The sequence below is a fragment of the Equus caballus genome, chromosome 16 (genome assembly GCF_041296265.1).
Source record: "Equus caballus isolate H_3958 breed thoroughbred chromosome 16, TB-T2T, whole genome shotgun sequence".
NCBI lineage: Eukaryota > Metazoa > Chordata > Mammalia > Perissodactyla > Equidae > Equus > Equus caballus.
In genome coordinates this window covers 14,081,926-14,096,792 of record NC_091699.1, presented here as the reverse complement: position 1 = coordinate 14,096,792, position 14,867 = coordinate 14,081,926, and the positions used below count along the sequence as shown (strand labels likewise).

General features: G+C 58.1%; 1 protein-coding gene across 1 annotated transcript in view; it reads left to right on the top strand.

Annotated features, from left to right (window-relative positions):
• The first annotated feature begins 1,377 nt into the window (after positions 1-1,377).
• WNT7A (Wnt family member 7A) overlaps positions 1,378-14,867 on the top strand; it is a 101,422-nt gene continuing 87,932 nt past the window's right edge. Inside the window, exons 1-2 of the mRNA XM_070237193.1 lie at positions 1,378-1,727; positions 6,518-6,744. Coding sequence (XP_070093294.1) covers positions 1,657-1,727; positions 6,518-6,744 — 298 coding nt within the window. The 5' untranslated portion in view covers positions 1,378-1,656. The remainder of the gene's footprint in view (positions 1,728-6,517; positions 6,745-14,867) is intronic.

The following is a 14,867-nucleotide window of genomic DNA, read 5'->3' as shown; positions in this document are numbered from 1 at the left end:
TCCCTCCCGCATCACTGGCCCTCTTTCTCTTTCTTGAGCACAGCCCCACCTCCCCCCTGGGGCTCGTGCCCACCTCTGAGCTCTTCACTGCGGTCCTCCTTCCTGAAATGCGGGGCCCCCAGCCCTGTGTCCTTCGGATCTTAGCTGGAAAGCATCTCCTCAGATCGAAAATAAACCCTCCAGCACCCAGTGTCGTCTCTCGCTCACTCAGTTCTGTTATCTTCACTTGTCCCTGTGATGTCTGAAGTTATGCATTTGTTTACTTCTGGTCTGTCTCTCTCACTAGCTTCAAGAGAGAAGGACGTTTGTCCTTCTCATTCCTTGCTGTGTCCACGGTGCCCCATGGGGCCTGGCACAGACATTTGTGGAGGGTGAATAAATGCATGACAGTGGCTTTGAGGGCACATGTGTGTGATTTAGAAGAGCAATTCTGAAGGATAGGCAGGCCGGGCCTGGGTGTGGGGGGCGCTTACTAAAGTCAGCCACGTCTTGTTTCCAATCTGGCTCTGCTGCTCACTGGCTGGTGACTTTGGGGAAACACCTTCGTGTCCCTGAGCCTCAATTTCTTCAGATGAAACTCGAGTCCAACAGCCCCTAGCTCACTGGACTCGGGTGTATATCATCGGAAGGGTTCAGCACTTCTGGGCAGCCAGGATGCTGTCCCCTGGAGCGACGCCGCGCTGCACCACCCGCCGCTCCCGCCAGGTGTCGCCGCGAGCGCGCTCTGAGGGGCGGCTGCGCCCGGCGCTCTCGGCGGCCGGGGCGCCCCACGTCTTGGTTCGGTGCGGGGCGTCCAGGCCTCAGCCCGACTCCGACCGTGCGCTCAGAGCAGGATTGCAGAGGAAGCTGACCCACCTGCGCACCCACCTGCCGTCCAGCCTCTAATAGCCAGGGGTGGGAGAGGAATTTACTGGGCCAGTAGCCCCGCTCCGCCAGCGGCCCTGAGGAAGGGGGCGCCCTCCCCCGAAGCCGGTCTTGGAAGCCAGGGGGAAGGCGAACCCGGGGTGCGACCTAACAACCCCCGGCTCCGAGCGCTCGGCCAGGCGCGGGCGCACGGCGAGGCGGACCAGCTCGAGGCTGCTCGGCCGAGCCCTGATCCCTCTCAACCAGAGGGCGGTCCCTGGGCGCCCAGCAGCCCTGCAACTTTCGAGTTAGCGACGTGTAGGGGTCGAGCGGACTCCCACCGCCCCCCACCCGGCTTCGCACCCCGGAGCCGGGAGGGGGCGCCGCGGGAGCGCAAGGGGCAAGGCGCGAGCGCGCGCCTGGAGCAGGCGGCCCGGTCCCGCGGGGGCGCGGGGCGGGCGCTCGGGGGAGGGGGCGGAGGAGGGACGGGAGCAAGAAGGGAGGGAGGGAGGGGCGGGGGCGGGTGACTGCAGCGCCCCCGCACTCCCCGCGCCTCGCACACTTGCACCGGCTGCTCGCGCGCAGCCCGGCGTCGCCCCGTGCAGCGCTCGCTCCTCCCTCCCTCCTCCCGCTCCGTGGCTCCCGCGCTCCCGGCGAGGCTCAGGCGCCGAGCGCGCGGACGGGCGCACGGACAGACGGCCCCGGGGAAGCCTCGGCCCGCGCCTGCCGGGCGGGCTATGTTGATTGCCGCGCCGGGGCCGGCCCGCGGGATCAGCACAGCCCGGCCCGCGGCCCCGGCGGCCAGCGGGGACTATGAACCGGAAAGCGCGGCGCTGCCTGGGCCACCTCTTTCTCAGCCTGGGCATGGTCTACCTCCGGATCGGGTAAGGGTCGCTCGCACCCCCTGCACGCGTGTCCCGGCAGAGTTGGCGTGGCCCGGGGAAAGGTCGCGCCGCCTGCGGAGCCGCCGCCTGCCACCAACTTACTTGGCCCCCCAGAGAAGCCGGGTGGGCTCGGTGCGGGAGCCGGGGGTCGCACAAAGGCTCCCCGCAGGCGGACGCCCCAGGGGCGCGCACAGCTCGAGAGACACGGGCGGGGGAACCGGCCATCCTGAGGACGTCTGATTCTGGAAGCCCCCAGAACCAGAGACAGCCTGTAGGGACGCTCCAGCTTGGGGAACTGTGAAGTCGGCTGGCTGCTGCAAAGGGTCAGCCTCTCCGGGGCCCTTCAGCCCGGGGCGCGGGAACAGCAGCTCTAGCAGGAGTACCGAGCCGGGAGCCAGGACCACGACCGCTCCCAGGGACCTCAGCCCCCAGAGCCCGAGAGCAACTCTGTACACAGAGGCGCGGACGCAGCCGCTCCGAGAAATAGGGCAGTCCTCCGGTGGCAGGCGGGGCCGGTCCGTGCGACAGGGAACAGGTACCCAGAGGGAGGGACATTCGCTGGCAAAAACACAAAGCGCTGCTCAGAGCCTTGGCAGCACCCGCTTTCCGAGGACCCTCAGACTCCCAGAGCCCCTTCCCAGGCCAAGGGCATCGCGCCTCCCACTCCCAACAAACACACACAAAGGTAGGAGGGAGATGGCCCGAGACGCCCGGGAGACAAGCTCGCAGAGCCAGCGCCAGAAGGAGGCGGGACACCCCGCCCCCTAAGACTGGGCACCCGAGTCCGCCGGCGCGCCCGCGGAGCGCCCTCCCCGCTTCGCCCCGGCGTTTCTGCGGAGGTGGGGCCTGGGGCGGGCTCTAGCTGGAAGGTGGGAGGGGGCGGCTCGGGACGCGTTTTGGAGCTGCGTTTGCAGGCTGGTCCCCCTTTGTAGTTAGGAGATAAGGCGAGTGAAGCACGGAGGGGTGCGGAGGGGGGCTTTAGGGACTGGTGGAGCTTCTGGCGCTGAAGGGCCACCGTGGCAGGTTCCTCACAGCCTGCTCCAGCATCCCCAGCAGGGGACCTCCCCACCGCTCGGCTCGGGGAGGGGGCGGCCTGCGGCGGGGCGGCGAGGGGCTGTGCGTGGCAGCTCCTTTGTGTTTGTCGCTACCGCTCTCCCCTTTCCCCACCCGCGTCTCTGGAGCGCGCATTTCGCCAGCTGACCGGCCGTGGCGGCCAGCAGGTGCGCACGGAGCGGACGAGGCGGCCCGCCAGCCCCGACCGCGGGCCGAGAGGCGGCTGCGGGGCGAGCGCGCGCCTGCCTGCGGTGTGTTTTAAGTGTTATTGATTCGCCCGCGTCTGGGTGGTTTTTCTTTTTCCCCCGCTTTAATCTTCATCTTGGCCCGCGCCCCGCCGCCCTGCGCGCTTCCAGCATCCAGGAAGCCGGTCGGGCTGATTGGCGCTGGCCGCGTGCGGGCTTTATCTCCTTTTTAATTAGAAACGGGGCGGAGGGACCGGGGAGGGGAGAGAGAAAGGGAAAACAACAGAAAATAACCTCCCCTGGCCGCCCCGCCCGACCTCTCGCCGGCGCCGAGTCCTCATTGGCCCCGCGGGGGCCCGCTGCCCCGGGGCGAGGGAGCCGCGGAGGGCGCCGGCCTTCCGCCCGCCGCCGCCCTTTGGGGCGGGGAGAGGTCCGGGTCAGGAGATGGAGATACAGGGTGGCTTTGGGCCCGGCCCTGCAGCTCCCTGGGCCTCGGGTTCGCCATCTGTAAAATGGGCATGAGAGGTAAGGTCCCAAAGTCCCTGAGAGGCCTCCGGGGTCCCAGAGGTGGCTGGTTCCTCCCTGCTCGGGATCGCTGGCGGGGTGTCTCTGGTATTCTTATTTCAAGTGGCTGGAGCACTAGCCCCTGGCAACAATCAGATCCAGTAGTAATAATAAGGACAACAGCACATTTATGGAGTACTGACTGTGTGCTTCTAAGCACTTTCCATGTTTTGACACATTTAATTTTCACAGCAACCCTATGAGGTGAGGACGAATTATCAATATCTTCATTTTATCCTTGGAAAAACTGAAGTCCAGAGAAGGGATGTAACTTGCCCAAGGTCACACAGCTAGTAGGTGAAGGAGCTACCAGACTATTGTTCCTATAAATTTGTGACCCTAGTATATCATTCCAGTCTCTGATGGTGTAGGAATTTCCTGATGGCCAGCTAGATGTTCAAAGCTTCCTCCTGACTTGTGGCCAGAACATCTCCATTTGACTTAATGCGTCTGTGCCGCTTCTTCCTCGAGCATTTCAAACATTCCAGCTCTCCGTTAGACTCTTTTAGTGGCTGAGATGAATGACCCAGAGCTCTCACCAGGCTCCTGTTTCAGATCCATCACCTGTTCGCCTCCAGGTCTCAATCTCTGTGAGCTCCATTTTCACATCTGGGAAGTGGACCTGGTGATTCCTGCCCGACAGTGCTGTGTCGAAGGTTGCATGCGCTCGTGCTTGTGGCAGCCCCCGCCATGCTGACCTGACACGTAGCAGGGATGCTGCAGAAGCTGGCGATGCGCTCAGCGCGTATTTGGACGCACCTGCTATGTGACGGGTGCTCCCTCTGAGCAGCGTTTTTGAAGCTCCACGTCCATTCATTCAGTAGCTGTTTAGCGGACTGGCAGACAGCCCCCCTGCCCTCAAAGAGCTCACGGTCTAACGAGAAAGGCACCAAACAAGTGAGCAGGCAGATTAAAGCAAACACATACAGTAAAAGGTTGCAGAGGACCGCGAGTCATCCAGAGCATGAAGTAAAGAAAACAGAGATTGTGATGCAAGGAGCGCGGGTGGGGTGGGAGACAGGCTCCCTTGGCTGGGGTGGTCAGGGAGGTGACCCTTGAGGCCACGTGAATGATGGCAAGAAGCCAAGCATGTGCCAATCAGGGGCTGAGAGAGCTTCCAGGGTGAGGGTACCAGCAAGGACGAAGGGCCTGAGGCAGGAAGAGGGTTGGTGTGGGGCAGCCACGGAGGGAGAGAGCGTGGGAGTGGTCGGTTATGCACTTGGAGGTGAGCAGGGTCCCCTCATCTCTGGTGCTGTGGGGACAGGGGAGCCTCACTTTAAGAAATGCCCATTCCAGACAACTTCCCCTAGCTGAGCCCAGGATGGAAGGCGTGGGCGGTGAGCCCAGCGGCCGGCCGTGGCCCTCCGTAAGTGAAGCTCTTACTATTCCAGCCAGAGTGCGGCTTCAGGGCTGAGGTCCTCTCTGTAAACGTTCTCCTGATGACATTTAAAGCTTCTATGAAAGGAAGCTCCAGACGAGGGGGCCGTCTTTGTGTAAAGGGAGGGCTACCTGCATCATCGGTGTTCCCACTGGAGCCTGTTTGGGGTTATCTTGATATTAGGAAATGGCCCCACCCTCAGGCCAGATACCCACGAGTCACGCTGACGCCGCTTTCCCTCAAACCCTTCCTCGTCCCTCCCCTCAGCTCCGCCCTGTCCCTCAGTCCATCAGCAAGCTGGTCAGCTGCCTCTGCTGTCACCCCCACCACTGCCACCAAGGCCAAGCCACCCCCACCTCTCACCTGCCCACTCTCCCTGCTCCTCCTCTGGCACCCCACAGGCCTGTCCCCGTAGGGCTGGAGGAGGGGACCGTGTCAGGGTCCTGCTGATGGCACTTTAGAGCTTCCGGCTGCGTCTGAGAAAATTCTAGCCCTCAGCCAGATCTTCCCCCAAGCTCTCTCTCCTCCAGCATTGGTTCTGCATCAGCTTCTGTGGGTTCCTGCTGCTCCCTGGCGATCCCAAGCTTGTTCCCCTCCCAGGACTTTGCCTTTTGTGTTCCCTCTGCCCAGAGTCCTGTTCCCCAGACCTTCCCACGGCTGGATCCTGCCATTCAGGTCCGCTGCACTGTCACTTCCTCAGGGAGGCCCTCCTTGACCACCCCAGCCAAAGTGCCCCTCTTCCTTCCCTCCCAAACCTACCGCTAGCTGCCATCACAGCATTGTCGTTTGCTCTCTTCGTAGTGCACGTCACCATCTGAAATGGCCCGTTGTATTCATTTGTGACACACACTGTCTCCCTGAAGGGCAGGGCCTCCCGTCTCCCAGCAGGGTGCCTGGCACGTGCTGGTGCCCAGTGTGTACCATGCAGTCAATGAGTTAAGGAGATAGGAACTCTCACCTGAAGAGTCAGAAGCGTCCTGTAGGCCAGTCATGCCCAAAGTGGGAAACGCATACTCCATGGGCACACAGGAAGAAAACACTAGAACTTCTCTTTACGATTGCTCTTTTTAAAGATGTTTCTTTGGCTCTAAATCATATACATACATTCCAGAGAGCATATATAACACACACGCACAGTTGTTTTAATGGACTTCTGTGCACCCACCACCCTTGTGGAGGCCACTGCTCCGTGACACTGGGTGGTGTTCACTCCCTTGCGTGCCTCTGCAGTTTCGCCACGTGGAGGAGATTCGTAAACAAGATCGGTTTCCTTTTGCAGGATTTTAAACTTCATCTCAGTTGAATCCTACCATAAATACAAAGGCAACTCACCTAGTTCTCTCACCGTTGTTGGTGACATCCATCGTCATCTTTTCATATCCAAAGAGGAGATCGAGCCTTGCTAATACTGGATGTACACATCGCACAAGCACCCGGGTGGAATTATAGATGACTAAACGTGGGTTGGGGGTGCAGTATCAAACAGTTGGGAGACCTCAGCTGGGAGCAGCAGGGTGGGAGGGCCAGGGCCTGATACCCAGGGAGGGCCTGGAGGCCGTGCCCCTACCTTGCTGGCCTAATGCTCCATCTCTCTGTGTCCCCTGCTCCAGCGGCTTCTCCTCGGTGGTAGCTCTGGGTGCGAGCATCATCTGTAACAAGATCCCAGGCCTGGCTCCCAGACAGCGGGCGATCTGCCAGAGCCGGCCCGACGCCATCATCGTCATAGGAGAAGGCTCGCAAATGGGCCTTGACGAGTGTCAGTTTCAGTTCCGCAATGGCCGCTGGAACTGCTCGGCGCTGGGGGAGCGCACCGTCTTCGGGAAGGAGCTCAAAGTGGGTATGTGCTCACCCAGACACCCCACGCAGGGCCTTACAAGCTGCGGGGAGACTAGATGCCCTTGGGAGCCCCCTGGGACCCCCTCACCTGCCACATACTGGAATGCCCCCCGATATGGGAGCCCGAAGGTGCCAGACTTGAATTCAAGTCTCTTGATGAGGGTCAGCCCTCTGGTTTGGATCCATACCAGCCGTTTATGACAGAGTTGAAAACCAGTGCCCAAACGCTAACTGGCTGGTCCAGAGCTGATGTTTTTTAAATTGAAGCCAAATTTCAAAATTAGCTGTTTCACCTAAAAATACAAATTTACGGCTTCTTTTGAAAAATATCTTACATATGTGCCCGATAATTATAATGGGCTGGAGCTGAGCACCCAGCTTCCTTTAGCTGGAGCCTGGGCAGCCCGTTCACTGCCACAGTCCCCAGCACTCCCTATTATCCACCTTCTATCCACCCTTATGTGACTCCCCTGGCCACTGTGGGCATTTGAATTTGCAACTCCTGCTTTATGAGAATTGTATGTTGCTTGGATGTGCATGCAAACACATATACACACACAGACATGCACAAAGTGTTGGGCCACACATTCGGTTTCCAAAGCAATTGTGGGAAAAGCCTGGTGGAAAGGGGGTTGGTCACCGGGAGGCCCCGATCGGGGCGGGGAAAGCCTTGTTGTTTGCCTTGTTTGTGTACATCTGACATGGGGTGCCAGGAACTCTGCAGGCTTGCTTCTGAGCTGTGAACTTCTCTGAAAGTCAGCGTGGACTTAGGCCTCTCTGGGCTGGAGTGGTTTTCCCGGCCTGCTCTAAGGTCATCCCTGAATTCTCACTCTCCCTCAGCCCCAACATCAGCAAAGCCAATGGGTATGGAAAAGATCCACCCCAAATCCAGTCACTTCTCCGTGTGCCTCCTTCCTCTCCCTTGGGTCACCCGCTGGCACATCTGGGCTCCTGGGTCTTCCCCGTCTCTTCGCTGTCTCTGTGCTGTTCCCTGGCCGTCCTGCAGAGCCTCTCGCAGGCAGGCTCGGCCTTTGTAAATGGACATCAGATTATACAATTTCCCTGCTCAAACCCTTCAGAGGCTCCCCCTGCTATGAGCATGAAATCCCAACTCGCTGGGCTGCTGCTGGCCTCTGCCCCCATCTGCCCTTCCCCTCGCCCACCCAGCCTCCTCACGTTTCCCAGACACACCACACTGGGTCCTGCTCCCGGGTCTGGGCACCGTGCGTGCCTCTGCCTCATACCGTACCACCAGGTTCCTCTTCTCTGTACGCAGGGCCCCCCCCCCCCCAGCTGTAGGTCTCCAGCGGCTTCCTGGACCGCCTGTCTAAAGTTCCTGTCACCACGCGCTGCATCCCGTCAGCCAAGTCCCGGGCACCGTCTGAAGCTGCCTCACCTGCTGGGAAAGCAGCTCTGGAGGCGGGGGCTCCCTGCCACGTTCCCCACTCCATGTCTTCTTCCCCTTTCTTCTTGGAAGGGAGGACAGCGGCATCTCGGTCCTGCAGCAGACCTTGTTTTGTCACCATCTCCTCCACTTGCCTTCTTCCTCATGCCTGAGGGGACTGCGGAACAGGCCCCAGGTTCAGGGTGCAGTGGCAGGGCGTGGTGGCCTCCTCCCCTCTCAGCACGCACGCCCTTTCCAACATCCTTGTGCTCAGAATGGGACTGCCCCCACTCACACCAGGAGGCGGCATCAACACTGGGACTCGAGTTTAGTTCACCGAAATCCCCATCTTGTGAACCGTCCCTGTTGTCACCTGTGGTTTTTCTGCCTTCTCTTGCTCACAGCCCCTGCCCCCCATTTCTGGGACCCGGGCCTGGGCTCTGCCATTATTTTAAACTTGGATCTTTGCTGACATGATGACATGGGACCTTTGCTGACAGACGTTACAGATGAGGAAACTGAAGGACTTGCCCAAGGTCAATAGGTGTGAGTGGCGGGTCTCCCAGGACTGGGTTGTTCTGGCACAGCTTGCAGTCTGGGAATAGCCAGCCCACTGGCTGCACTGTAATGCTGCTGCCCAGGTGCGGCAGGAGGGCCACGGTGCCGGGGTCCCAGGACGAAGGGCCCCTGCTGTGCAGCAGCCCCCAGCGGGGCAGAGTAGTAGAACCGAGGGACCCGTTGCAGGCTGAGGTCAAGGAATACTGCCAGTACAACCCACCAGTGTCCACTGGGGAGGAGCAGAGGCCTGGGGCAAGAGGAAGGCTTGAGCAGGCAGAGGCGGCCTCAGGGACTTCAAGCCAAGAGAGGAACCGAGAAACCCATGGGGCGGCGATGCTCAGGCAGCAGGCTGTGGGGCTTGGAGCAGAAGGAGCAGAGCCAGGAGAGGTGCAGGGTCAGTCTGAGCAGTTTCAATTTCTAGGGTGGGAGCAATTGGAGAATTTTGTGCATGGGCATGACTGACAAAGTGAAATTGCATCCTGTGAAGTCACCACTATTCAATGATCTTTGGCCCTCACGAATAGCAACATCGTATGATTCAACCTAATAGGAATTCTGGAAGATTCATTAAAGGGTGGGTACACCTTTGTATTATCAATATAGTCATCCATCGATTCACTCATGCGCCCACCAAATATTTACTGAGGGTTCACTATGGCTGGAAGCTGCTGTTCCAACCTGCGTGCTCAGGGAAGGCCTCTGGATTTGCGAGGGAGGTGAGCCACAGGCATGTCTGGGGGAGAAGCATGCCAGGCAAAGGGAGTGGCACGTGTAAAGGCCCTGAGGCAGGAACGTGTTTGGTGGTTTGAGGAACAGCGAGGAGGCTGGTGTGGCTGGAGTACAGCAAGAGAGCAGAAGAGGAAGGCACAGAGGTCGGAGAAGGAGCCAGGAGCTGGACAGTGTGACATCTGTCCGGCCAAGTCAGGGATTTGGATTTTCCTCCATGGGAATGGAGAGCAAGGGATCCTGCTTTGGGTTTAGCAGCATTGCTATGGCTTCTGGGAATAGAGTGAACTGCAGAGGGCCCATGGGGGGAGTTAGGAGTCTAGTCTGGTCTGGGTCCGGGTGGGAGGTGCTGGTGGCTGGGACCTGAGCGATGGCAGTGGGGATCTGCCTTGGAAGTGAGCTGCCAGGATAGGGGGAGACTGACGACCTGAAAGCGACTTAGGAAGGAGTTCCCTTGCCCTGGGGCTCTTAGGGTGGTGGCAGTGGGAACAAACAGAGGAAGATGAGGTCAAGATGAGCCCCCCTGAGACTGAGAAGCCACTTCCCCCCTGAGCCTTGGTTCCCTCATGTGTAGACAGCTGTCCTGCTCGGGGACACCAAGACGCAAGCCTCAAGTTTAGGCTTTCTGGGCTCTTCATCAGTACTCTTCCCGCATGGGGCAGCATCTTTCTGGGAATGACCAGCCAGCAAGGGCTGCCTTGTAGGGATGAGGGATAAGGAGCAAGGTCCTCGACTTTTGGCACTCTGGCCATCGAGTCCACACACTGGACAGCAGGACACATCACCTATCTCTGAAGAGAAGCTCCACTTGCGCTTCTGCTTACATCTCGTTGGCTAGAACTTCATCACATGGCCACAGCTAGCTGCAAGGGAAGCTGGGAAATGTAGTCTTTTGTTCAGAGTGGCCATGAGACCAACCAAGGATCTGTGGTTGAAGAGGAAGGGCAGTGGGGTGGGCAGGTAGCCCCTGGCATAGGTTCTGCATCCCATGCTGAGGTCTGTAGGCTCACCCTTCACCCTCTCCTCAACCTCCACTCAGGTCTCCAGCTCTCCCTGTGCTTCATGACTCTGTCTCTCCATCTGAGTGTTCTGGATTTTACTGCATAGATCCAAGGAGGGGACCATGGGCACATACCAGGCAAGACCCTCTGAGATGCTAGAAACTGAAACCCAATTGAAGCCACCTCCAGCACAAAGGGGAATTTATGTGTGCCTGAGTCACTAGGCAGTGAGGGATGGTGCTGACTTTCAGAATTTGGTCCTTTGGCCTGGACCAGAGGTGGTGCTGGCTTCTGCCAACCCCAGAGGCGCCGCTTAGGGCAGCAAGATGGCTGTTGCAGCTCCAGTGTGACAACTTCCAGGTTCAAGTCCAGCCAGAAAGAGCTCAGCCCTTCTCTGGTAGCACTGGCAAAGGTCCTAAGGTTCATCCCGATTGGACCAGCTAACGGGGCTTGACTTTGGCCGTGTGTCCTTCCCAAACCAGTCACAGTGGCCAAGGGCAACAGTGCTGTTGTTGACCAGGCCTGCGAGCCCCGCCCAGACCATCTCTCAGGGGAGAGGGCCTGCTCACGAGTCTGTGGATCTGCTTGGGCTGCCAGGACAATTCCCACAGGCTGGGCGGCGTAGACGACTTTTATTGTCTCACAGTTCTGGAGGCTGGAAGTCCAAGACCAAGGTGCTGGCAGGGCCAGTGTCTGCCGAGGCCTCTCTCCTTGCCTTGTAGATGGCTGCCTTCTTGCTGTGTCTTCACCTGGTCTTCTCTCTGTGTCTGTGTCCTGGTCTCTTCCTATAAGGACACTGGTCAGATTGGGTTAGGACCCACCCTAATGACCTCGCTTTAACTTATTCACCGCTTTAAGGGCTCTGTCTCCAAATACAGTCACATTCTGAGGTCCTGGGGGTTAGGAGTTTAACATATATTCATATTATATAATATTATAATATATTCATATATAGTCATATATTCATATGTTGGGGGACACAATTCACCCACAGCAACAGCCAGAGAGCAGCATGGTCTGTGCTTTAGCGAAAGGCATGTGGGGTGTGGTGGGTGCTCAGAGGTGAGACTCCAAGGTGGGAGGAGTGGCCTGAACAGCGGAGATGGCCTTGACCTAGGTCTTGAAGGGTGGGAAGAGTTTCAGTGGTCAGTGAATGGGATCCCAGCAGAGGGACCGGTGGGGCAAAGACATGACTGCTCAGGGGATGGGGCACAGGGGTAGGCAGCCTCGGGAGAGATCACGGGCCGGCTGTCAAGAGTCTTCAAAGGCTGGGATGACTTGGGCGTGGTGTGTGAGCTCACATGAGCTTTATCAACTGCTACCCAGGCCCAGGTGGCACTCGGGAGCCTAAGAAGGCATCGCCCTCTCCAGGCTTTTCCTTTTCTTCAATGATACAATGAGCCCCCTTGGAGCCACTACCCGGCACAGCAGCTGGAACAAGGAGGGTGGTGTAAATGCACACCGTGGGCATCTTCTTGCACCCCTGCCCCTCCTAAGCCAAGCTTTCTCCATATGAACCTGGGGTTTCCCATTTCTTGCTTGTTTATGTCTAATTTATCCTATTGACATATTCCCCGGAAGGAAATTGTTTGGTTTTAGTTGTGTTTAATTTTATAAGGAAGAGGCGTCACGCTGTTTGCAGTCTTTTGGAATTTACTATTTTCTTCACTCACTATTACTAAAACTCACCCAGGTCGTTCCTTGTAGCTGTTGTTGATTCATTGCAGCGGTGGCACATAGACCCCGATCTGTGCACCCACGCTTTTGGTTGTGGGGCATCTGGGTTGTCTCTAAGCATTTGCTGTCACTCACAGGGCCATCACGGGCCTCGTGCACTTACTGTCTACGTGCATGCATTTCTTGTGGGCGTATACAGGAAGGAATTGCCGTTGGCTGGGTCTGAATCAACCTGACTTCCATACCGACTGTGCCAAGTGCCACTCCCACCAGCCGGCAGTGTGGATCCACGGCCTCGTCAACACTGGGATTGTCCAGACTTCTTCACTGCTGCTTAGGGGATGGGTGTCAAATGCTTTCTCACTGTCATCTTGATTTGCATTTCCCTGAGAAGTGATGGGGTTGAAGTCTCCTCCTATATTTACCAGCCACGCCTGTTTACTCTTCTCTGAGTTGCCTATTCCTGCTTTTTGCCCATTTTTCCATCAGGTTTTGTATTGTCCCCTCAGGTCTGGCTGTCATGGTACCATTGCATCACAGTGCAGAAGTGCCAGGGCTGCGTCAGGCTGCACCGGGGAGGGTGGGTCATGTGGGGCTTCACTCTCCTGTCACTCATGTTTTTGTTGAGGGTTGATTGGTGGGGCCAGGAGCCAAGACGGCCTTCCTCATATATTGCCTCGGTTGGTCTCGTCCACCTGGAAAGGAGGCGTGTCCACCATCTCTCTCCTGGCACGAGGCTCCCATCAAGGCTGAGGTGAGATCAGTAGTGAGCTCCCTGGAGCTGGGGAGATTCTTCTGGTTTGTGTGAGCCTGCGGATTTGAGATTCTCAGGGCTTCCCTGTGCTTGAGAACCTCGGCCACTTGCTGGGCCTCTCTGGAGGGCCGCCTGCTCATCTCGCATGTGGGCTGTAGATTGTGCTCTTGGTGCAGCAAAAGCTGTGGTCCAATTACTCATCTAAACTCGCTGCTCTGACTCTACCTCCGAAATCCATCCCCCAGTCTGTACGCTTCTCCCCATCTCCACCACCAGCTCCTGGCTCAAGCCAGCATCTTCCGAGAGTTGTCACGCAGACAAGTGCCTCAGCCTCCTCATGTATGCCCGCCTCCCCGGTCAATGCAGCCATGCAACATAGCACCTTCCCAGGGTCGCTCTGACCGTGGCATCCCCCCATGTAAACCCTACAGTGGCTTCCCTATTGCTGTGAGGATAAAATACCAACGCGTCCTGCAGTCCTTTATAGGCTCCATGACCTGCCTCCCGACGCCCTCTCCACCCAGCCCTGCTGGCCTTCCGCCCCTCAAGTGTGCCAAAGTGCTGCCCGCCTCAGGGCCTGTGCCCCGGCCGTCCGCTCTGCCTGATCCTCTTCTGTCCTTCCATCTCGGTTCACAGGTCATCCTCCCAGAGGAGCCTTCAGGAGCCCCTGCGTGGTGTGGACCCCCCGTACCTCTTGGCCCCTCACCTGGCCGTTTTTCCCTTTGTGTCACTTTGCTGCTGCAAGGCGAGGCCTCCATCTATTTGCTCATTGGTGCAGTGCTGGGTGCCAGGTCAGCCCTGAAGCCCCCTGCTCGGTTCTTCCTCCAGCTCCTCATTTGCTGGCTGTGGACCTTGACCAAACGGCGGTGACAACGGCACCTATCTCATGGGCTGTGGGACCATGGGATTGCTTGTTCCCGTGAGGCACTCAGAGCCATGCCTGGCACACAGCACGTGCTCCATAAATCATAGTTGTGTTGTTGCTGTTATTGTCTCTCTCTCGGGCCAAAAGGACTCAGTGGATGTGGGGACACCCCCGGATACTGGCACAGACCCCTGCCCCGATTCCTTCTAGAGCAGGAGGCAGAGCAGAAGGGCGACAGGGAGAAGTTGCTGAGTGATGGCTGGTAACCTGCCCATCCCAGCATTATGCAGGTCTCCACTCGAATGCCACCTCCTCCAGGAGGCCTTCCTTGACCATCCGACCTGAGACAACCTCCCCGACCTGTCACCCTGTGCTGCTGTCTTTCCAGCACTTACTACTTTCAGAAATGACTTTGCTAACTTTTGCAAGGCTGACCTCGGTCTTCTCCTCGACTATGGGGAAATCATGGAGCCCAGATCTATCAATCGTCTTCTCCCAGGATCCCCAGCACCTGGCCCAGGGCCTGGCATCCAGCAGGTGCTCAGGAAACATGGGAAGACACACTTGAGCCCAGGCAGGCCAGCTCCTCCCCACCCTACTCGCCAGCATTGCTCTGAGCCCTTGGCGGTCTCATTTATCTTCTGACCCGGTCTGGGTGGCTCCTCACACGCAGGGAGCGCTCTGTTCTCTGTTGTGTGTGTGAGTGCTTTTCGTTTCTGACGCAAAATATGGGACTGAACATTCATTCCTGCACAAGTTCACTTTGACCCGTTTTAGCCCAGCATTTTGTGAGCACATCCTTCCACATGCGCGTAAGCTTCAAATGCGATAAAATCTCTGACTAGGTCAAGGCCCAAGGAAGACCCTCCCCACCCACCATGGCATGACTCAGAAGGACCCGTCCCAGGATCTGTTCAGCAGAACATTAGTCTCTACTCCCTCCCCACGCCCCCTAGCTGCTCTGGGGGACAAAAGGAAGGTTCCTCAGCATGCTGTATTCCCTGCTCAAGAGAGAGCCAGAGGGCCCGCCAGCATATTAAAGGCTCTGATAAGTCCTGCAAACAAGAGAGCAGCTTAAGCAAGCTTCCCCTGGAGGGTCCAAACTTCTCTGCTTGGACTCACTCACTGTCTGGTGGAGCTGCTCTGCAGAGACACCCGC